The 25046-nt window shown below is 38.8% G+C and overlaps 1 protein-coding gene across 5 annotated transcripts in view; it reads right to left on the reverse strand.

The window, feature by feature from the left end:
• The window catches only part of cald1b (caldesmon 1b), a 46055-nt gene that overhangs the window by 3452 nt on the left and 17557 nt on the right, over positions 1-25046 (reverse strand). For 2 of the 5 annotated variants that reach the window (XM_017690270.2, XM_017690271.2), the window contains exons 2-16: positions 23225-23332; positions 15094-15234; positions 12669-13128; positions 12520-12564; positions 11829-12419; positions 9958-9999; positions 9739-9809; positions 9058-9316; positions 8478-8615; positions 7567-7610; positions 7408-7483; positions 6583-6726; positions 6108-6275; positions 3226-3297; positions 936-969 (exon numbers count right to left, since the gene is read on the reverse strand). In XM_017690270.2, coding sequence (XP_017545759.1) covers positions 936-969; positions 3226-3297; positions 6108-6275; positions 6583-6726; positions 7408-7483; positions 7567-7610; positions 8478-8615; positions 9058-9316; positions 9739-9809; positions 9958-9999; positions 11829-12419; positions 12520-12564; positions 12669-13128; positions 15094-15234; positions 23225-23298 — 2359 coding nt within the window. In that variant the 5' untranslated portion in view covers positions 23299-23332. Of the gene's footprint in view, positions 1-935; positions 970-3028; positions 3076-3225; positions 3298-6107; positions 6276-6582; positions 6727-7407; positions 7484-7566; positions 7611-8477; positions 8616-9057; positions 9317-9738; positions 9810-9957; positions 10000-11828; positions 12420-12519; positions 12565-12668; positions 13129-15093; positions 15235-23224; positions 23333-25046 lie in introns of all 5 variants that reach the window. The other 3 variants (XR_005130586.1, XR_005130587.1, XM_017690273.2) reach the window with 3 other exon arrangements.

Genomic DNA, 25046 nt, shown 5'->3' on the forward strand with positions numbered 1-25046 from the left:
TGCTTCAGACTCCCCCGAACAGAAAATCTTACGATTGCGAGTGCGTTGAAAGAGTATTCAAAGAGAGCTTGGTGAAGGACGTGTCTTCTGTGGATGTTAGTGAATGATCTATTATTATTATATCTTCATCAGTATTAATCAGTAATCAATATTTGAAAATAAAATATCAATCAGACTACACATAAGCTGCTTACTTAATTGATGTCTTTGTAGCAGTGTAATGGTCATTTTTGGTAAGCTACAAGTGGTTAACATTAACACAAGCTGTAGCTTTACTCTAGCTGCTACAAACGTCTAAAAATGTTCCTTTTTATATTTTATTTATTAATTTTTTGCTCCTTCATTGGCTTTCTTGGTTTTTTTTTGTCTTATGTTGAAATATTGTAAAAGACCATTTAAGTCACTGTCTGTTATTAGTGTAATGCTGGTGCATTATGGGCAATGTAGTTTATATATATATATATAGAGCTTACAACAAGGCCTGTAAATTGGGTCTAGTGATGCTCCCGTTCAAATGTGTGCATACTTTGAATGAATATAAAAATATTAGAAACATGATAGCCTCTTTCAGGTTACTTACGTTCACTTTTGGCAGTAACTTTGTGGGTGTAATATATTTTGTGATGTGCACATCTGAATCAAGTAAATTCAGTGCATTACTTATTTAGTGTAAGGACTTCTGAATCTGTGAATAGGTAACCCGTGAACAGGATTTAATGCGTAACCTCTTATGTCTCACGCTCACTGAAAATACACACATACTCTCTATAGTACTATATAGCAAATGTGGTTCTCAGTCTTAGTTCCGTGTGACCCCTGCTGTGCACATTTTAGTGTTTTCTCTGCTCTCAACACACTTGATTCAAAATGCTTTACTGACAATAATAAAAATATAAATAATTTTTCTTCTGATAACAAAATATGAAGGAACTTACCATTTGTGACTGATTTACTCTTGACTGCAAACACCTTAACCAAACAAACACAATACCAAATAGTGTTTTAATATACAGTAAGGCATGGTATAATATGTTAGAGGCAGGTTTACTAAAAGGGGCACTAATTACCGACAGTTTACCGACATTTTGTGGCAATGGGGGCCAACGTATCTACTAAGAGCTTCCAGGCAAATGAACAGAGGTGCAACATTGGAATTAAAATATGACCAGCGCAACATAACCATGTGTCTACTTTGTTTCTGGTTCAAACTCTTCATCAGGCCGAGGCTGAAAAATGAGTTGTTGCTCATTGAGAAAGGACATGAATATTTTAACATAATTAATTCTTTTTAGAACAAATTTAGAAAATGATTATTTTGACATATCAGCAATTTGAGAAAATAAGTAATTATTTTGACTTTCAGCTTTGAAACATGTTCACCAATGGCTACAGGAATGAACGAAACTTCAGTTCTGTGGTGAATGCAGTTAGAAATGATGTGATACTGTGTAATTCCTGTCTAATGTCACTGAACACATTGGGAGCTGTATAATTTTGAACATGTTAGGTACAGTCATATGCAAATGTTTGGGCGCCTCTGGTCAAATTATGTTTTGTTGACTGTCTAAGTAAACATAAGCTACGATTACAGCTTATTTGCTGAATGTAACACATTGGGAAATAAAATCATCAAATGCGGCTTGTGTAAAAGTTCAAAACTTTTGCACAGGACTGTACATGCAGCGCATCGAAGACTATGACACTTATGCAACAGCAGTCACCGCGCGCACAAAATCAAAACACATAGCTTTATAATACAACGGTTACTTAAAATACTGCTAAAGAGCCTTTAAGCCTATTTAGTACCTCACAATGGTCACTTTTCAAAAACAACAACAAAGGGTTTAGGTTGACACCATTAGTAAACCTGCCCCTTAATGTTCAACCTCATCATGTACCTAAAGGGGCACTTTTAGGTTGCATCATTCAGTACACACATTTCTGACAGCACAATCTGATGAACACTTTATCTTTACACAACACAATGTGTTTTGCACAACAATACCAAGCATTACCACAGTGCTCAAACAACACATTACATACTGACATAGTGAAAAACGTGTGTGTAAGTGTGTGGTTGCATGTATTTATGTTTATTTGTAATGGACAAAATGCAATGATAAAGGGAGCAGCAAACAAATGCAGCAAGCCAAAATACAGAGTTTCAGTAGAGCACAGCTTTTTAGACTATGGCAATAAAGTGACCAAATTAATACATTATACATTATTCTAATATTATTACTATTGATATTTTTAGCCCTTTTTGTTGGTTAAAGCTACACTATGTATGTTTTTTTTTTAGATTTGGAGACCCCTCTGGTGGAAATGTGCTACTGCACACAATGTGCAGAACAACATTTTGTAATGTTGGTTGATGAAGGACGTGTCTTCTGAGGATGTAAGTGAATTATCTATTATTGTCATCATATCTTCAATAGTACAATGTTGATTTTGCATTTGAGACCTAAACACCTTCTTCTTGAGCCTGTGTGTGACGTTAGGGCATAAAGCTGTATGACATGGTGAAACTGGATGAAATCAGACCTGACGGCTCTCACCTTTAAATGAATATTTCAGGCTTTATATATTTTATCGTATTTTTCCAACACGGTAATGCTATTTCTTACAACTTTAACAAAAAAAAATCTTACATAGTGTAGCTTTAAACTGTTTAAATGCTGTTTCATTTGATCATATTCTGATAGCTTCTGTTGCATCACTGCTGTTACATTTTATTATATGCAGAGTTGATATGCATAGCTGTAAGCCACTACAATGGGGAGTGCAGGCCACAGCCTAATGTGGGGTAAAATATCACTTGTTTTTTAAAAATATTTGTTACATTTAGAAATGTATTAGTGGAGGGGTGTTTTGGTTGTGCCCTGCACTCCCCTATACTTCATAATCTCTTATCATAGCCATACAGTGGTTTTGCAAACTCTCATTCTAATGCACAATAGTGAACAATAAATAAACTCTATAATAAAGTGCAATAGCACAGTCTTATCAGCACTCCTGCAGTACTCACTGTGTTTACCTTTCATCCAGATACTGGGCTTTGTGTCAGTGCTTTTGCTAAGTGCATCAAATTGAATTGACATTAAAGAAAGTACACCAAATAAATAAATAAATAAATAAACAACTAAATAAATAAATACACACATAAAGGAATGAACCAAAAATGGTTACTTGTGTTTTCATGAGTAAGAGCTCCAGGGTGTTTACCTTTGCAGGGGAGGAAGAGCCCTTGGTTTCCCACATGCCACGTGCTTTAGAAACATCAGTCGGCTTCGGTTCCTACCAAAATCACACAGTACAGTCATAACATACCCACTAATGAGGACCTCTGACTGTTCAGTTATTTTTGTAGCTGACAGCAGTTTTACCTCATCAACCCAGGGAGGAGAGAGGAAGAGCAGACAGAGAAAACAAAAGACCAGAGTAGAGGAGAGCCGAGGAGAACTGCCAGGAGGAAGAGCCATTCTACTACCAGATAACCAGAAACAGAAGATTTGAGATCAAGAGGAAGAAAAGAGGGAAGATAGGGTGAAAAAGAAAAAGAAAAGAGCCTTTAAGCCTATTTAGTACCTCACAATGGTCACTTTCTAACAACAACAAAGGGTTTAGGTTGACACCATTAGTAAACCTGCCCCTTAATGTTCAACCTCATCATGTACCTGAAGGGGCACTTCTAGGTTGCATCATTCAGTACACACATTTCTGACAGCACAATCTGATGAACACTTTATCTTTACACAACACAATGTGTTTTGCACAACAATACCAAGCATTACCATAAGTTTGATTGATCAGATTTGAGATCAAGAGGAAGAAAAGAGGGAAGATAGGGTGAAAAAGAAAGAAAATGAAAAGAGCCTTTAAGCCTATTTAGTACCTTACAATTTAGTAAAAAAAAAAGCATGTGCAGTACTGTGCAAAAGTCAAGGACCACCCGTTTATTTATTTCATTAATTTATTCATTTTTCAGTATTAGGAAAAAAACAGAGGACATATAGTATGTAAGAGAAAATTACACAGAAGCTCCAACAACATAACATCAGTATTTAGTGTGAGCACACTGCCTTTTTACAGCCTCCATTATTTTCAAAAGGCTTGCTTTCAGTTTTTAAAGAAATCTGCAGCGGGAGTTGGTTGCATTTTCTGCTTTTCACATTCCAAGTAATCTCAATTGAATGTATTTATGTTATAACTGAAGTTTAGGGGGAGGGACATGCCTTAAAACCCTTCCTTCTTCCAATCTATTCAAATTCACATCCTCTCCTTCCGTCCCTGTGATGAAGTGTTTGCAATCCCCACTGCCATTCCGTCTCTTTCCTGCTCCCCAGCCCTAAATCAGACCTACGACAGCTTTGGGGTGGGGGGTCTGGCCTTCTAGCTACAGGCAGAAGATGCCCAGAACTCCAGTCCAAGTTCGCAGGGTTCCCCACCTCCCTCAATCAGTTTTCCCTCATACTACCACCGCCATGCTGAAGGCATGGTCTGAACTCAGAAAGACTCATAAGTCCATAAAACTTTACTCCACATCTGAGATGTCCAGTTTCTGTGTTTTCATGCCAATTTTCTTATTTTATGTCAATTTTCTTTTCTCAGTAAGGGCTTCTTGGCACTGGTTGGTTGGTTTAAGACTAGAAGCATTAAAAGAGTTAAAGTGGTAAATGGTGCACAAACATAAAAAGTGGACAAATTAAATATGGCTAGATTTGATATTATACTTAGTGTTGGGGGCTTCTGTGTACTTTTCTTGTCCTGATTTTTTCTGACACTGGAAAGCGACGAACATGTTGGGTGGTCTCTTACATTTAAACAGTAATATATAAAGCAATGGAAAACATATACATGTTACTTTGAAAAGCTTCTTCAGAAAAAAACACATTAAAAACACCCCTATACTTTAATACATACACATTTTAAATGCATACATAAGGATGCAGCACATCCACTAAACCCTAGAGGGCCATCCTGCATCATTCAAACTGCCAGAGTTTAAAAGGTGAACACCATTTCACTTCTGAGCTATATTGTTCAAATATCAGGTTAGCCTGAACTAGTCCTGAGGGAGTTCCAGAAGACCTTTTATTTTTACAGAAAATTCAGATAAATGAAAACCTCTGCTTTATGAAGCTTTTTTTTCTAGCGTATCCCCAGAAGATAGTATAAAGACAATCTAAGGACACAGCCTGCTTTAGTTCTTCTCTTAAAAAATATGCTCCTTAGAGAAAATCAGTATTATATGTCAGCATATGTTTCACGGAAGGAACTTACTCCTCATGTATCAGTTAGGCTGAATGTCCACAGAGACTGTCCAACTGCGGTCACATAAAATATCCAACCCAAGTGTCACTATGATCAATGTTCTTACTCAACTGTAAAAGAACTCCACTCACTTCTCAATGTATGTACACATTACATTGCGAATGATCTGTAAATTCTTAAGAGTAGCTTAAAATAAATATGGGCCAAGTGTGAAATATAGTCTGGAAGAGGAGAGGAGAGGAGAGGAGAGGAGAGGAGACGTCTGGGAGAAATGTTGGATCCCAGCCACATGACCATGGAGTGCATAAACTCTCCAAGTGCCTGACCTTACGCTGACTTCCATACATATATATTCATCTATCCTCATTGAATCTTTTGTGACCAATCTGGGACCACACTGTTCCCACGTTGAGAACACACGGGTGTAATATTTCAGGTGTTAGAAATCAGTTCTCCATTATTGCTGATCAATGTGTCAGGATAAATGTCCACCAGGTGGTGATATATAATCATTTTCTTTAGCTGAAGAGATTTTCTTCCTAATTACAGGCCTCTCCATTTATGAGAATTAGCTGTGGAATAAGTGGAAAGATGGTTGAGTACAATATCTTTCTTTGTTCTGAACTTTCTCTATAATTCTCTGAGCAACAGAGAGAGTGCTACTCATTATGTATCTGGAAATGTATGTATCTCACTGCTCTATAGGATGCAGAGGAAAATAGGTTTGGCATGTTTTGAGAAAAGCATTAGTTAATCCCAGTAGGGAAGGATGTTATACTGTATAAGCCTAATAATGAGCTTGGACTAATAGATCTATGGAGTCAAGGACTCACAGGTTTGCCTCCTGCTAGTTTTCCTGGTGCTGGGGTCTTTGTCTCTGGGGGTTTAGTCTCAGCGGGCTTAGTCTCAGCGGGCTTTGTTTCGGGGGTCTTCGTCTCTGGAGTTTTGGTCTTCCAAGTGTTGATGCGTCCTGCCACGCCAATGCTCAGTCCAGCTGTTTCCTGTGTACACCAGATGCACTGTTATTATTTACAGATCCACAGCAGACTATTCAGTTTAGTGGTGATTAAATCTTAAGACAACTTGGCAAGAAATCACTATAGATAGATAACTATGTGCTATTTATCATTAACTTCTTCTTGTTCCCAAAAAAGTGGAACATAAAGCACCATGCAACGCAGACATCCTTCAATTATGCAAATGTAAGTACTGTAACAACAGTAACAAATATGGCAAATTATTCCAAATAGTTGAATGATAGTGTAAAGCAATCAATCTCAGTTCATCTGATGAGACAGTCTGCTGTACCTTGGTGACGGCAGGGGAAGCAGCCGGACCTGGAGCAGGAGAATTCTGCACATTGCCCTTCTCCCACATGCTTTTAATGTTGCGCACCCCCTCCACCACAGGCAGGTCCTTAACAGGAGACTTGGGGGACTTCACATCCTTAGTCTGGAAGATAAAGAAATCATTTAATTACAGAGGACAGATTTTTTGTCTGTTGTATTTAAATCATTTTGGGTTTTTTATTGCATGTAATGTGTTTCTTTACAATAAATAAAAAAAAGTAATGCGTTCAGAACTCTTTTAGAATACCTTTAGAATACACACTGATCTAAAAAAATCTACTGTAATTTTTACTTAATCCACAGTGTTCCACGCTGTTACTTGTTGGTTTTCTTCATGTAATTCTTTTGTTAATATGTTTCAGGGAAAATGTGCTTATCATTTAAATTAAGTTCTAAATTCTTAACTTTTTTTCTCTCATTGCCTGCTTCAGTCCACCGCTGCTCCCACAATCCCCCGAGCAGAGGCCCATTGCAGCACCAATCACAAACATGTCCACTACTGGGGAGATTATTCTTCCCTCAAAGGAGTTTGTTCACATTGAGATTAATGACTGACTCATTGCATTAGTTTATCAGTCCGCTCAGGCTTTCGCTGGAACTCCAGTGTTTGTGAACACTTAATTAAATTCCTCTTTAGAATTAGCCCAATGAGCTAACTATGTTTGCTGCATTCCATGTGCTCATTTAAAAATAGTTCATCAACAAGCACTGATGGTGTTTCTTTCGAAGATTTATTTTGTATTGTATTCTGTTACATCCCAACCCTGGTTTTAGACATGCTTACCTGAACGGCAGATGTGTATTGCTCCAGCCTGTTACCTATCTTGCACACAATTGGGGAGTGTGGTGCCTTAACCGTCCTAAAAAACACGACAGTGTAAAAAAGACGACAGTGTCTACTGAGCTAAGGCAAACAATAAAGATATATCACATTGGGACTTACGTTTTTTGGGCCGATTTGCTCAAAAACTCAGCTTTTGCACCAATCTGTACAAAGCATGGAGAAATACATGTAAATGTGCAGAACTTTTCCAACAGAACATGCAGGTGTATCACAATCTATTACATCAACTTAATAACTTAATTGAAGAATTAATCTATACTATACATCAGCATGCCTTATTTTTTACCTTGCATAAAACTAGGATCTTTGCAAACTACTGAAGGAAATCCTTTAATTATTCACTAACAATTAGCTGTGTAGTCACAGCAGCGTTTAAATTCAACACATTTTTCAAAACTCTAAAAAATAAGGAGCGCCTGAAAAGGAGCTGTACATATCACCACTTAATATTCATTATAGATAAGAGTCTTTAGAATGGCACAGTTGAGTTTGGCCTTAACTTTTCCAACTTGTTTCTTAGCATACTTAGAAATACTAAACAAAAGCTAGCTTTATAGTGCCTACATCTAACAGGCTAGCTATGATGCTACAATACAATAGCATATCGCTGTTGTCAGAAGAAAACCTTGTATCACCAAAATGTTAACTTTACAGGAGAAGGAAAAAAAATCTACTTCACTATTAATGTAAGTCAATGGAACCAGACATTTTCCCAAGTAATTTTGGGTTGTTTTTTTCAGTCTATTCATGAAATTTACATAGAATGTAAAGCGCACCAGGCATTTTCAAATTATGTCAAAACCTGAAAAGCGTAAAATAATGGAGATATGAGGTTTTCTTCTGACAACAGCGATATGTTACAATACCACATGATATAACACTCCAACCAATAATACTGATGAAACTATTTCATGTGTTGTAAATGAGAAACGGTGTAAGAAATCTCTCCCATCAGCCCAGAATGAGTCTGTATAAATGCTAGCATATCACAATGTCAGAAAGCAACTGACCTTTGTAGGGGCTCCTTTAGGAGAGACACATTTGAAAGGCATCTTGCTCTCTTCAGTGGATTCCTCTTTCTGCCGTTTCTTCTCAGCTGCCTCGGCTCGCCTGCGTTCAATCTCCTCTTTCATCTTCTGCCTCTCTTGCTGCAAAAAGAAAGTGGCAGAAAACTCAGAAAGCTGTAATGTTTAGTATACAGGTGAATGAGGTATTTAAATTTTGATGACTTTGTTACCGTCTGACTATGGTTGAAAGACATGGGGGAAAATTGCAATTGCAATTTTTCTGACTACTGTTGCCACTTCTTGGGCTTGAGGTTTAAATGATGTAACATCGTGTGGCAGACTGCCACTTCACAAGCTCTGAAATCGGGCTAAACCTTTCCACTTAAAATTGATCTGAATGTAGCATGTAATTCAAATTACAGCTCTTGTGATTTGACAGTTGCACTCTTTCTCTTCACTTTTTTTTCACATGTAATCTTTCAGTCCAACATACTGCCATTTTTATGCCAATATTTTTTATGCCATCAAGATTGTTCAGTTAAGTTTGGTTCAGGTTCTCAGCCTGGCTCTGGACTGTATATACCTCGTCTTTGGCCTTCTTCTCTGCCAGCTCCTGTTTTTTCTGCTTCTCTTCTTCCTCCAGGATCTTCTTCCTCTCCTCTCTCTTCTTTTTCAGTTCCTCGAGTTCAACCTCAGCGGTCTGCTGCTTCTGCTTCATCTTCTCAAACTCTTCGCTCTCCGTCTCGTTCCTCCGGCGCTTCAGCTCCACCAGCTTGCGCTCGGCTTCCTGCTTCACCTTGGGGTCCTGCTTTTCTTCCTCAGGACAGCGCAGCCCAACACGACTACACACACACACACACACACACACACACACACACACACACACACACAAACACACACACACACACACACACACGCATACATACATACACATTTACAACTGGAGCTGTCATGATTACTCAATTACTTGATAATATATAATATCCAGCTCCAAGCCACTCTGTGGTCAGAAACTGACACTTGATGAATTACTCAAGGATTAGTAACACAAACTCTGCATCAACAGATGGGATACTGTACACCAAGGTAGAACTACGGTGTAAGTATTTCTAATAAAGTGGACAATTAGTCTAAATAGTCAGTTCACTCAGTTTTTTATGTTACAGTTAATAATGTGAATGATTTCACAAGCTTCTCAAAAGCAGCTAAACTGAGAAAGCCGTCTCCTTGGTTGTTTACTGTGTAACAGATGCACCACTCATACCCGAATGGCTTCTCAGGTTTCTTGAATTTAGTAGAGGTGTCATCTCCGTTCTGTTGCTTCGCTGGTTCTTTCTGTTCACATGGAGATAAAAGTGGAGAGGCAGTCAGCAAAACTGCACAAGGATTATTTGAGCACATTTAACTGAAAACAGCCATTCTAATGATAATTTATTAAGGGTTTCTTCGTAAGTGACATTATGTTTCAAACCAGAGAGCTTACCCTATCACGTAAAAAGGATGGTTTGGGCTTTTCTTCCACAACCTACGACATAACAATAGACCACAGATCAGGCTGTGATAAAAGAAAACCTGTCTAACTATTTAAATCTCCAGACAGGAATTACCTAAACAAAGCTATGGCCTAAAAGTCCTATGGCTAGTCATCTAGTGTTTAAGTGTTGCTGCTTAGCCTGCAAAGTTACAGTAATTCCTGTCAGGGGCTTTATTTAGATATAATATTTAGAATTCAAACACATAAAAGAATGAGCCTCTGTGGAAAAATCATGCTTTAAATAACCAGCACTGCATGACGGCACTGCATAATTCCAACACACTAGGTATTTCCTTTTGAAAACCAACACCCTGTGGCACATGTGTCAACAAGCAAAACAGCAAATACAGCAGTGCCACAGAATAAAAGCACCAAGCCATTCTTAAAGGCAACAGAGTGTGAACACGGCAAACACCAAGCGATCGTGGTGACTGTAAGTCTGTGATGCCTTTGTTTAAAGAGGAATTTCACTTATTTTTCAATCTTCTGCATAATTAAACACATAAAATGTAAACAAAGTTGTTGAGAGTGTTTTGATGTGAAATGCTCCATTCTAGAGAAACAGAACTGCTCACAATATTGTGATAAGAATCAGACACCTAAGGAGTTTAGTGGCTCTGAAAGCTACTTCACAGAATATGAATCCTTATTATCCAACACAACAGTTAGTTCTGGGCAGGCAAGCTGATTGGTTGAGAGGCGTTCTAGCTCTGCTGATATTTCACCATGATATCACAGGTTTTTCATAAACACTGTGCCACTCCACTAAGACACCGTTGCTAAGCAATGACTTTGACAGCTGTAGGACATGCTAAAGCCATTTGAAAGTTTTTACTTCTTACTTTGCCACAAACAGAAAATGGATACTTTTCAGATATTTATTTGACCAACAGCCGATTTGGTCAGACTCTGAAGATGAGACTACACTAAATTCCCAAACTGTCATTGCCACTGAGCAGCTTTTCAGTCGGCAGCTGTGACAGAAGAGCAGCTAACCAACCTGGAATCAGCCACAAATGAACCCAATAACATTTGCCAAACGTGGAGTCTGATCTTCAGTGCTTGACCAAATCAGACTGAGCCATGAAACTGCCGCCATAAAAAACCGTTTGGCAGTTTGGAGTAAGGAGCTGGAGAACGAACTGCCAGCTGTGCATCGGAGTGAGTGGAGCTTGTTACTCTGGCATAGCAACAAGATGCATGTTAAGGAACTATAATTTGGAGGAAGGAATTATTAACATTAAAAAATATTTAACACCATGTTCATGGCCCAATTTATTAATTTCTTACTTTATTTATTTAACCGTTGTATAAAAGCAATAGAACACTCAAGGTTGTGTGTTATGGTGCAGCACACTCCCCTTTTTGTTCTCTTGCTTAAACACAAAATGTGCTGCTTGATGCTTCACACATTGGTTTATGATGGCAAAATTTGGGCCTAAACAATTTTAGAGGTAAATGCAGAGTCTTGTAATCCAAAAAAAACCCAAAGTAAATGTTTTTATTGCTATAAAACCATTATCAACATCACATACAAAAATTCAAAAGGGTTAACTGTCATTTTGGACAATAATTAAAATGGCCATATTTGTGTTGTAGACATTGTGACTCATGGTTCCAATCATCACCACTGTAAAGACGTCAGTTTCTCTACAATGCACATCATACCACTCTGAAAAAAATAAGAAAATTCCTCTTTAATTTCACACAACAAAGACAATAAACGCTTCATGACCAAAAAAAGTTTTGAAAACCATTAAGTGCAGGAAAAACAAAGTGATTGCATTTGTGAAACCGAACCCAAACTGGAAGGTGAATACCTCCTTGGGCTTAGCTTTTTCCTCTATTTTCGCTTTAGCCTTCTCTTCAGCCTCCTTCTTCCATTTTGGTTTCTCCTCAATTTCCTTCTTTGAAACTTGTGGCTTCTCTTCGATGTGCTTTGGTGCTGCTTGTTTCTCTGCAACTCCCGCTTTTGCAGGAGGTTTTTCCACAACATCTTTCTTTGGAAGTTCAACTTTTATCTCCACTTCTCTTTTTGACCTGTCTGTTTTTACTTCTATTTTCTTCTCTAGTATATGGGGTTTCTCTTCCTCTTTCTTTGGTTTCTCCACTTCCTTCTTCTCCAGTGGAGGTTCAACTTGGAGTGGTGTCTTGGGAGCAGCGGGTGTTTCTTCAGGTTTCTCAGCTGGCACCACCACCTCTTTCTCCACAGGCTTCTCTTCCTCCTCAGTCTTGGTTATAACAGGTTCCTCCTTGACTGCCTCTACTTTTTCTTCCTCTTTTACAGGTTCCTTTGGTAGCAAATCTTCATTTATAACCTCTTTCTTTTCTACATTTTCACTCCCTAGACCTGTATCTGCTTTCTCCTCAGCCACTTTGTTTATACTGACAGCTTGATCTTCACTCTCTTCCTATAAAATATAATATTTAATCGTTTATGCAACCACTTCAAACTCCATTCCTGCAACTTTCCATCCATGAACCCAGAAATGAATATTAATGCTCCCATACCTCAATCATTGAGACGGTTTCTTTGTTTTCCTCTTCTGTGGATTCCTGTAGTAAGAGATAGTAAGAGATTCTACATGAAGGTTATGTTTGAAATACATTTAATTAATTCTATGGACTCTTTAAAGTGTTTGTAGAGTTTAATTCATGACCTGTTCTCTAACGTCTGATCTCTGGAGCTTCTCTTCCAGGGCCTCCTCTTTCTTCTCCTCTTCCTGCTCTGCTTGTGTGTCTTTCGGTTCCTCTGAAGCTGGTGGTGACACAGGTTCCTCCTTTTCTACAACCGTCTCCTGCACCTCCACCTTTGCCTCCTCTGCTTTCTCCTCCTCTTTATTTTCCTCCTTCTCCACAAAGGAGTTGACTTCGTTTGTAGTGGACTCCTCTTCTTCATCCCTCAGACGGCCCCTGCGGCTTGGCCTGTCTTCGCTGGCCGTAGTAATAGCGGCATCTCCAGCAGTGACGGTGGGGTCAAACTCCTTCTGTCTCTCCATGGCCTCTCTCATCCTCCTCTGTCTGCGTTCCTCACGTTTGGCAAGCCGTTCCAGGAGTACCTGGTCATCTTCATTAGGTGCTGGGGTTGTAATCAGTGTTGTAAAACCTGTGTCTTTTTCACTGGAGAAGATATATGCAATCATTATAGGCATAACTCCAAATAAAATATGATCAAACAGTTAGATGACACAGGTCTTGTCAACACAGTAATAAATCTACAGTCACATGAGAACTTGTTTATATTTCCAAACAAACATGTGTACTGGAAACAGTCTAATACCTGTTTGTGGAGTGTGGTTTTGCTGGAATAAATGAAGGCAATGAAGTTCATGATTTGTTAGGATCAGACATGTTAGCACTATTCAGTTTTATGAGATGTGGTTGTTGGTACCGTTGAGTTCTGTGCAGCATTACCTGTTAGTGCTCTTGTATTCAATGAGCCAGTGCTTGGCACTGCTGTAGGTGTTTTTCATGCACGGAGGACGGGTCAAGTTTATGTGGATACTTATTTATGGTTTCCGTGCCGCTTCGCTACGAATACCACTACATTTTTATTATTATTCATCATCTTTGGCTGAACTCCCGTGCTTTAGGCAGGACGAAGTGTGTTCAGAAAAGCTATCAGAGCACCAAACATGCAAAACTTGATAAGGGATATAAATTCTTTTCTGAGCAGTTTATTTTTGATTATGAAGGTAATTTGTTAGCTGGTTCCCAGTGTTGTAGTTAGCTAGCTAATGCTAGCTTAATGCTTACCTTACTTAATGTCACAGGCAGGATGAGCAATGTTAGGTAGTTTCAGCATTTAGAGATCTTTAAATATGTGTCTGTTTCCGAAGTAAATAAACAGTGTATAACATGAATTATTGTGTTAAATTATATCCTGCTCAGAGTCCAATGCTGCAGATAGGGAGATCCAGGTAAGGGCTCAGTGTTACCAGTCCTTACAGAAAAGCAAGGAACCACAGAGACTAGAGGTCCAAAGACTTCAAAGAAGTTTGAAGGAGATTGACCAATTTATTTTTACAACATTGCAGTTCACAAACCCATTTTAATGTACGCAATTAGATTGACTGTTTTATAAGCTGACTCAGTATTAGGTTTTATATCACATATAACCACACATCTTTCCAGTAACCACCCAGGTCACAGAAGTTCTTTGATGCCAGTCTCAAGGGTCTTGTACACGAGCCATGATTTCGGCCCATAACATAAAGCCCACGCAGACATGGGGAGAACATGAAAACTCAACAGATAGGATGAAAATAAATAAAAGTGTATTATTAAAATGGGAGCTGACTAAAGTGGTTGTTTTTCTTTTTCTTTTATTGGTATATTTTAATAACAACATTTCATACACAATGCAAGTAATGGTTACAGTCTGTGAGACTGTACCTGTTAGTGCTGTTTATCTCTGTGAGTCATTATTAGCATTGTTGATTTCTGTGAGACTGTACCTGTTAGCACTGTTGATTTCTGTGAGACTGTACCTGTTAGCACTGTTGATTTCTGTGAGACTGTATCCGTTAGCACTGTTGATTTCTGTGAGACTGTACCCGTTAGCACTGTTGATTTCTGTGAGACTGTATCCGTTAGCACTGTTGATTTCTGTGAGACTGTACCCGTTAGCACTGTTGATTTCTGTGAGACTGTACTCGTTAGCACTATTGATTTCTGTGAGACTGTACCTGTTAGTACTATTGATTTCTGTGAGACTGTACTCGTTAGTGCTGTTGATTTCTGTGAGACTGTACCTGTTAGTACTGTTGATTTCTGTGAGACTGTACCCGTTAGCACTGTTGATTTCTGTGAGACTGTACCCGTTAGTACTGTTGATTTCTGTGAGACTGTACCCGTTAGCACTGTTGATTTCTGTGAGACTGTACCTGTTAGCACTGTTGATTTCTGTGAGACTGTACCTGTTAGCACTGTTGATTTCTGTGAGACTGTACCTGTTAGCACTATTGATTTCTGCATTTCTACTTTGCTTGTTACCACTACTGATTTCTGTTAGACTTTGCTTGTTAGCACTGTTGATTTCTGAAATTAATAAGATTGCACCTGTTGAATTTTGTGAGACTTCACCTGCAATTGCTGTTGAGTTCTGTGGCAGTGCTGCTAATCTCCTCATTCTCCATGTTGCGTAGCCTTTCTTGCCGGGCTCGCCTCCTTCGCTCTCGGGCAGCCTCTTCATCATCATCATCATCAAATGTTGGGTAATTCATCCTGTAGAAAGAGTGAAATACATGTACCCATGAGTGACTTTTCTGGTTTTCACTATGAACTAGTGTATTAGATAATTGGGATGGGCCGAGGAAGAACTTGGCTGGATTGTAAGCATCACAAACTTTACATCACTCCAAGGAGTTAAAAACTGTTTAACGACTGACCAAACATAGGTCTGAAAAAACAGCACCCATAATGCGTGTGTATGTCAGTGTCATAACTCATATAAGGAGGAGGTGAAACGTAAACAACATGAACATAAAACATGTCAGCAGCTTAGACAGACGGACATAGCATGAGTTCCTTTTAGGGTGTTTTATACTTATGCACTCATGTCATTAATCCTAAGACATTACATATATCAGGCTATAATTCTACTCTAAGGAGAGCTGTATATCGCAATATATGCAATGGATATACAGTATCCTGCATGTAATGTTGGATACCTTTCTTATGGAAAGACAAGTCTATGGACTGATTTATACTGAAACTGAATAAGCACATTGGAAGGTGTTAGCATATGACTTTTTAAATCATGTAATGTATAATTAGCATGACAATACATTTAATGCTGAGACAGCGTTACCATTAATTGAACAAATATCATAGTGTCTTTACCTAAGAAAATGCTCATTTATCATAAGTTATCATTCCATTGTTGACAACTATAATAAAAAAGCCACTTTGTGTTGCTGGTTCACATACATAATTTGAAGTCACACTAAAAAGTTCACCATCTAGTGAACTAAGCAAAAGTGGGACTCTTTTTTGTTAATGTACTAGGGGTCCCTTATAAAAGCTAGATACTTGTCTTGATACTTTTGTCTTATGTTAATTGACATGTAAATGTGTTTAAACAATATATTTATTTAGATATAACAGCCACTGGAGCTACAGTTAGGTGTCATTTTTCACTTTTAATTGCTAAACTACTTTTGCTAAACTAACCTGAATAACACAATATTTGGAAAGTACAACAAAAATGCCAAGTTTATCAGTGGTTAACATGCCTAACTACTGGGAAGACTGTTCAGTTTGAAAGTCCCTTAAAAGAGCTAATAGTAACAGTGAGATAAATGACTAACCAATCATACTGATTTATCAGTCCACTCAGGCTTTAGCAGGAACAGAAGCCATTTGTTGAGTTCCTCTGTAAAGTCTAAAGAGTGTGTCTGATAGTTTTTAATGTAATGGGCAATTATTCCTAAAACTTTTGTAACACTGACCTTTCAACATGTAGCAATGTGGCTGGTGTAGTGTAGTGGGTGACACCACTGCCTTCTATGCTGTAGACTGGGGTTCAATGCCTGCCTGGGTAAGCACCCTACACTGTACCAATAAGAGTCCTTGGGCAAGATTCCTAACACTACCTTTTCCTACCTATGTAAAATGAACAAGAAGTTGCTCTGGATAAGAGTGTATGCCATAAATAAAAATATGGAATGAATAATTGATGTCCATTACATCCCAGCATTGTCTTACTTTATTTTTTTCTACCAGGTAAATCTGACTAAATGGAAACAGACAGAGAGCAGTTTAGATAGGTACTCAGAGGAGAAACACCATTAGCATCATCATGCAGTGTGATTCTCACAACTGTTTCTCCTTCCTTTTTAAACACTCCCAATAAGTGTATTGGCCCAAACCATTCATTCCCAGTTAAACTGCTGAATGGGTCTGGCCTGGCTTCAGTTTGCCATGGTATGCCAGTGTTTATCAGACACAGAGAGTGCATTTGAAATGGCCCATTGATAGCGAATGGGTATGATTTCCCTCTCCCTCTCTCGACATCCCCCTGTCGATGATTTACAGATGTTGCGGATGGTGGAAAGATTCAAAACAGGGACAACAAGTCCACTTATTCGTTCTGGTAAAAAACGGAACGGAAATCCTACACGATCCCATCCTTTCTGGGGTTTCCAAACCGGAGTGGTCATCTAAAGAGAGAGGCACGCAATTTTCTTGGAGGAAATGTCTTCAAGGAAGGAATTTGCAAGATACTCATACTGTACATCCATGCACTGTATCTGTCAAACACCCAAAGTAACACAGACCAAAAGGGTGGAGAAAGGAAGCGATTTAGTGAACAGCCTAACCTGTCAAGGTCTAGAACATCATGGCTGGCTATTTAGCCCTGGAAGAAAAACAGCAGTCAAAACATTCCAGCGTCTGTGGAGTTTCCTTTACCTGGTGGTGTGGAGTGAAGCAGCTGTGTCTCAGAGAAAGCTGGACCAAGAGAACTGTGGGAAAAATGTAGCACAGGCCTTCCTCATAATCTTAAGGGAGTCGGGGTTGGCCACTTGAATCGATTGATTTAAGGAACTATGAGGAGGACGATGTCTTATTTCAGGTGTCCAGTAAACTGCTTATAGGCATCTGCCAGGTCAGATGAATTCCAGAATTTTTCCCTTTATGACCCTGATGTTCATCCTTGACTGCTTGACCTGGCTTGAAGAACCATGTAGACCACAGGGTGGAGGAAAGAACTGTATTTGTTGTGGCGCAGACCACAGTGTGGCGACAGAATTGAGACTCAGCCAGGAGATAATTTTAAAATCAACCAAGAAAAACTTACTGTAAAAACGTCAATGTATATCATTATGTAATGCCCTCCTCATTAAAAAACAATACAACCTTAAGTGAGCGTGAATGAGATTCCGTCTCCCAGAAACGAGAGCCCCTTCAAAAGTCGTTAAGGGCTTGGATACACTGAGCTGGGTGGATGTGGAAATTGACTGCTTTTTCATCAATAATTTCCCACTGAATATTTCCTGTTTCCAATAAATTTTGTTTTTTTTTCCCACTATGAAGGCATGGATGTGGTGTAAATGCCTTGAGGTTTCATTCTACCATGAAAAGAGTGGTTAAGATTTGAGGCTCATCCATCTCAATAAAGTTTCTCTTTTGAATGTCCAAACACAAAACCACTCCACAATTTCTCAAACTGGTGTCCAATACAGAATTACTGTACAGTTGTATTGTATATTATGTAGTTTATTGTTTTCATCACATACGAACAAGAAAGAAATGCTCTGTGACTGTCTCCAATGTTGTAATGAAAAATGTGTTACTTAGACCCCCCCCCGCCACCCCCGCCTCCTCCACCCGGCATGACATATCTGCTGGGAGGAAGTGCTTTGCCCAGTCAGAATCCATCATATCTCCGCCTGAAAAGCTGTTAGTGAGAAAAGTGTGGTGGAATTGGCAGCAGTTTTAACAGAGCATTTGTCTGATTCTGTGGCCTTATTTCCCACTAAATGGGAAATGGTTCTGCTTTTCGCATCTGAAGCAGGTCTTCATCACAGTGCATTAGAATTATCATTAGTGTCTTTTTCTACTGTGAGTGTACCGTTTTATATTTCAGCAGAAACATTACTCAGATATGTTCCATGTGGCTTCAGTTACCATTTAATTAGTATTTTGCATTTTTAATGAGAAATTTGAAATCTGTGATTAGTAGGAGTGGTAACACTTTATTTGGACAGTCCACTGTATTTGTTTTGTAGATGTTCAGTCTATGTTTAGCTAACATTCGGCTTAAAACCTAATAAATGCAACTGAACTTGAAGTTGCGTGTAAAAGATTCTATTAAATCTGTCCTGAACCCAAAACCTACACCTAGTCCTAAACTTGACCCTAACCATAATGTTGTTGATAATTGACTATTACCAGAAAGTTTGTCAAGTATTTGATTGTCCGTAGATCATCTATAGGAGACCATCCAAATAAAGTGTGACCGTAGGATCTAATGATACTGTATAGACACTGATTTTAACATACTAAAAATTCCAATAAAGACTTCAATAGGTTTAATTAAAAACTGCTTTAATGACCAATATGACTGTCGATATTGTCAGATAAGACTGTCAGTTCTCAACTGTCAAACAAACGCAAAGAAAGAAACACTCACAAAACATATTTCTGAATGTGTAGATAGCATTTAACGCAGAGGCAGAAATGACCAGTTTGCTTGGTTCATCTGCTTTTCTCTAGCCTGGAACTCCCTTCATGTGCAAAACAAAATTATTCTCTATTCTGCTTAGCTGAGTTACAGGCGGAATGTTTGACTAGATGGCATCCAATCTCTGATAGACGTATATTACAACATGAATGATTTCAATGGGAAGAGCAGAATATGTGGCAACTGATGTGTCAGTAGAATAAAACTTAGCACGGAATGTAAGGCCACTAAATTTGAGTGTCTGGTTTTGTAACTGAACTCATTTCAGTGAGAATGTCTTTCTCCGTGTAGGAGCAGTGCTGCACTCTGGGCAGTAAGAAGGCCCGAGGGCTGGCGAAGGCCGGACGGTATGTGTGTGTAGGAGTTAGTGTTACTCTATATCTTGAGAGGAAGGGAATGAGAGAGAAGTACCATGGGCCTTATTAAAGCATCAGCACCTGAGATTCTGCCAAGGACGAAGTAGTGTGCATTACGCACCCACACAAACTGCACTCACATACAGATGTAAGAGCATACAAATCTGAACACGTATCTGAACATTCCAGGTTGAGTTATTGGCTAATTACTACTTTACTGTAATCACCATGGAAAAAATTAATTTTCATTTTTCCTTTTCAACTTCAGGCTTTTCCTTATGTTATTTTGCCATAACATAACATGCAGACATTCAGTCCGACCCAGTAAGAAACACCTATACAGAATTTCATTTAGAAGTTGCTGCAGGGGCTGTTACGCATTCTCACTTTCACACACAGTACTAGTGTATCTGTCATCCTGAATTGTACACAACCGCCTGCCAGACCATATAAGGCCTGCTGGATTGTGGGATTTGTAGGAGGATGGACAAAGCCCAGGAAGGGTGAGAGAGTCACATCATCCTGCTGTTTACAAAGAGCAATTCATCTCATGCTGTAAACACTCTGCTCAAGCCCAGCACGAACAACAATGAAACAAGCAGTGGGTGCATTTTTATAATTCAGGAACAAGTCATTTCATAAGGCCTAACTGCATGGGGCTGTTCAGTGTTTGTGACTTATTAGATTATGAGAAACATGTAAATATTGACTATAGAAAAGCATTTCCAAAGCCTGCTGAGATAAATGGAAAGCTGATTTGCCAACTTCCCATTTCCATTGAAAACTAAATGAGCATGGACAAGTCTGACTCTAATCTGCATTAAATGAGCCCAGAGTAAATACACAGCCACTGACTGACAGCATTGCACAGCAGCCCATAAACGCTGTGCCTAACACTTTGGAATGTCATGTAAATTGTCAGTACTTTGTCCTCTATTGTGCTGAAAAAAGTGATGCACCAAATTCACTTTATTCAAATGTGTATATTCGTTCAACTTGGATAAAATATATAACATCAACACAATTATTTCAGAAAGTAATTCAACCGAAAGACAAAATGTGAAGATATTTAGAGAAGCAACATGATATCAGAATTGTATTAGTATCAGTACATAAGGCGTTTTAAAATATTTATCGTCACTGGACTGATGATTAGATTTGACTGATAAAACCATTTACTGTTCAAACCGTTATTTGTTTTAGGTGTTTATCTTTTTCCCGGAAGAGCAGTTTAGGCAATGCTAACGTGTAAAAATGTCTCCATAGATATGTTTATCTGTAGATATGTAACCTCTAGATATGTATATCTTCTTTAAAGCTAATCCAGGAGGATTTAGTTCCAGTGTTCTAAGGGTGACAAATATGTGCATGAAAATATTCCCATATTGTTGCATCGCCCACATATTTTACACATGTCAAAACTGTTTACTTTTGAATTAAGTGGATTTAGTACATCAGCTTTTCCAGTGTTTTAACACTCTATACAGTACCATTTATTTTTCCTGCTGTTTAAACAGCAGCACACTGCAAACACTGCAATCGCTCCAGTAAAACACTGAGGGCAAGATATACAGATGCTACAACCTTTATAAGGAATAAGCAGAGAGAGAGTGCTGTTTGGCCGGGAGAAATGCAGGCCAGTCCAGTTTGGCCTGAAAGCGAGAAAGAGAGAGAGAGTGAAAGAGAGAGAGTGAGAGAGAGAGCACTCTACAACAATACAACCATACAGCCCTACTTTACTAAAACACTGACTGAACTGTGGTACATGGAACCTCTTAAAATAATGGAACTGCAGGCACTGACATTTTAACAGTTTGATTCCCAGATATCAGAGCAAATGAGAGTCAGTTTGTGTGTGCTTTGTGTTTATGTGGGTTTATTCTGCATCTTATTTAGGACAAAATGTCCTGACACTGTAGGCAGACCAGAAAAAGCAGGGCGAACCTGCAGGACTGATAAAATGGTCCTGACTTCGTAAAGTAAAGTACATTACTCTGTTGATCAAAACCATTTCTTCCTGCTAGGTTTAGGATTAGAACAAGCTTAGACAATTCTTAAAATGTATATGTATATGTATATACACATCGTCTGCATGCTTTCATCCGGTTTCAGTCTTCTTTCACCTTGTTCTTCAGTGGTTAGGACCCTCAAGACCACTGCAGAGCAGGAATTATTTTGTTGGTATTTTTAGTACTGTAGCAACACTGACGTGGTGGTAGTGTGTTAGTGTGTGCTGCACTGGTCTGAGTGGATCAGGCACAGCAGTGCTGCTGGAGTTTTTAAACACCTCTGCATCACTGCTGGACTGAGAACAGTCCACCAACCAAAAATATCCAGCCAACAGTGTCCTGTGACCACAGATGAAGGACTAGAGGGCGGCCAACACAAACTGCGCAGCAGCAGATCAGCTATCGTCACTGACTTTTACAGCTGTAAGTCGGACCAACAAAGTAGATATGTCTAATAGAGTGGACAGTAAGTGGACTGATCCACTCGTACCAGTGCAACACATACTAACATGCCACCCCTACGTCAGTGTCACTACGGTACTGACCATGACCATGGTAGGAGTGTTTAATACAGTGGACAGCACTGCTGTGTCTGATCCATTCAGACCAGCGCAACACACACTAACACACCACCACAACGTCAGTGTTACTGCAGTGCTGAGAATGATCCACCACTCAAATAATACCTGCTCTGTGAGGGTCCATGGGGTCCTGACCACTGGAGAACAGGGTAAAAAGGGACTAACAAAGTATGCAGAGAAACAGATGGACTACAGTCTGTAATTTGTAGTGCACTTATATAGTAAGTGGAGCTGATAAAATGGACAATGAGCACAGAAACAAGGAGGTGGTCATAATGTTATGCCTGATTGGTGGATATCACTGTTGTCAGAAGAAAACCTTATCTCCATTTTTGACATAATTTGAAAATGCTTGTTGTCATTTACATTGTATGTAAATTTCATGATGAATGGACTAAAAGAAATGGCCCAAAATGACTTGGAGAAAAGTCTGCTTCCCTTGACTTACATGAAAAGTAAAGTAGGTTTATATATATATATATAAATAATGGTGGTCAGGACCCCATGGACCCTCATAGTTCAGGTATTATTTGGGTGGTGGATCATTCTCAGCACTGACGTGGTTACTGTACAGTGTTGTGTGTCTGCTACTGGCTGCTAAATGTCCTTTGGGATCAATAAAGTATCTATCTATCTATCTATCTATCTATCTATCTATCTATCTATCTATCTATCTATCTATCTATCTATCTATCTATCTATCTATCTATCTATCTATCTATCTATCTATCTATCTATCTATCTATCGGACCTCAGTTCAGCTCTCAATTTATATTCTCTGCTGTCGGAGCAAAACTCCATTTTTTTCATTCTTCAGTTTTTGACATAATTTAAAAGTACCTAATGCCATTTACATTGTGTGTACATTTCATGAAGAATGGACCAAAACAAATAGCCCAAAATCACATGAGAAATAGTCTGGTTCCACTGACTTACATTAACAGTAAAGTATGTCTATTCCTTCTCCTGTAAAGTTATCGTTTTGGAGATATGAGGTTTTGCTCCGACAGCAGCGATATCTAAAATACATATAGGGCATATGTACATTGTGTGTGTGTGTGTGTTTGTGTGTGTGAGATTTACTTTTCTGCTTCTTTCTGCATCTCTTCTCGTTTCTGTCTGCGGAGCTCTCTGCGGCGTTCAAAGTCCTCATCCATCGTGTTTCACACAGAATCTTCTCTTGTGTTCTCACTGAGAGACAGAGTGGAGAATAGAGCACAGATTAGTATAGTGCAGTACAATCAGTGTGAGCTATGATCACGCACCAATCTCTCCCACTGTCTGCTTTATATCCCAACAGGACTCCCTACACACTCCTCTGCCTCTGACAACTATCAGAAAAGGCAAACCCTACTCACTACTTCAGCTTAGACCAACATCATCCCTCTCTCGATCAGTCTCTCTTGCTCTTACTCTGTACTGTCTGTTTGGGGCTCATCAGGATATCACTGCCATCTTCACTATCATCATCAATGTTATCAACATCTCCCTGTCTCACTGTCTGCCATAAAAACCCATAAAGTACAGGCTTTTTGTTCTGTTTTTATTCAGTAATCATGAAGGAATAGTTTGGTAAAAAAAATGCACATTATTTTCTCCTTTTCCCAAAAGTACTCAACCAGCCAAGACAAGTTTGCACTGGAGCTGTCCTGGTATCCCACTGTGCCTCAAGTGTTAAGTAATATTAAACAGACTTGCATATGTGGTTTCTGACAAAGACAAATGGACAAAATTCAACCCTCAAATTGCTGCTACAACAGTTTTTGGCTATGCAACACACTTTTGTCCATTCTTACAGATGTATGTCATGCAGCATCTGAAAGCACATTAGTCTATTTGAGCGGGCCTGTCACACTCATGATATTTAACTGCCATATAAATAAAAGTGCTTTTGTTGCCTTTTTTCATTCAACTATTAAAGTACAAGCATAAAAAGGCCAAATTAGCTGCTCTAGCTGCCTAGGTGTTGATGCCAGAGATGGGCATGACTCTTCATTCAACAGCGCTGTTTTTTAATTATCCAAGTTAACAATATTGTCTATCATTTGCTTTTCAATAAAACCTTTGTCTACTTTTCAATGAACAAAAATAGCATTATGTTTCTCACAAAACAAAGAAACTTAGATGCTAGTAAGTAGTCTGACTGGTTTAATTTCGAGAGGCAGTACTTACAAGACAAGCAGACGAGAAAAATGCAGGCAAAACAATGAATCCATCATCAGCAAACAACAGGTCAGAGTCAAAAATTAGAATAACTAGCAGGGCACACTTAGAAACACAGCAAAGAACTAACAAAACACAGGTGTTGGGAATAATGAGGGGGCAGAACCATTTGTTTTGTCTTCATTTAATAACAGGCCCTCAGAGTGTTCCCAGGGGTTCCTCAACACGAGGTGGCTCCCAGTATTCACCTTAAAGAGCCGACTCATTCGTGAATGACGCATCATTAATTGATATTTAGGAGCTTTAACCTGACAACAAATGAAGCTCAAGCTCAAACAAACAAACATTACTCACTGCTGCCCTCTAAAGCTGTTATTAACAAACATCAAATAAACAAACATTACTCACTGCTGCCCTCTAAAGCTGTTATTAACAAACATCAAACAAACATTACTCACTGCTGCCCTCTAAAGCTGTTATTAACAAACATCAAATAAACAAACGTTACTCACTGCTGCCCTCTAAAGCTGTTATTAACAAACATCAAATAAACAAACGTTACTCACTGTTGCCCTCTAAAGCTGTTATTAACAAACATCAAATAAACAAACGTTACTCACTGCTGCCCTCTAAAGCTGTTATTAACAAACATCAAATAAACAAACGTTACTCACTGCTGCCCTCTAAAGCTGTTATTAACAAACATCAAATAAACAAACGTTACTCACTGCTGCCCTCTAAA

The sequence above is a fragment of the Pygocentrus nattereri genome, chromosome 8 (genome assembly GCF_015220715.1).
Source record: "Pygocentrus nattereri isolate fPygNat1 chromosome 8, fPygNat1.pri, whole genome shotgun sequence".
NCBI classification, from domain to species: Eukaryota; Metazoa; Chordata; class Actinopteri; order Characiformes; family Serrasalmidae; genus Pygocentrus; species Pygocentrus nattereri.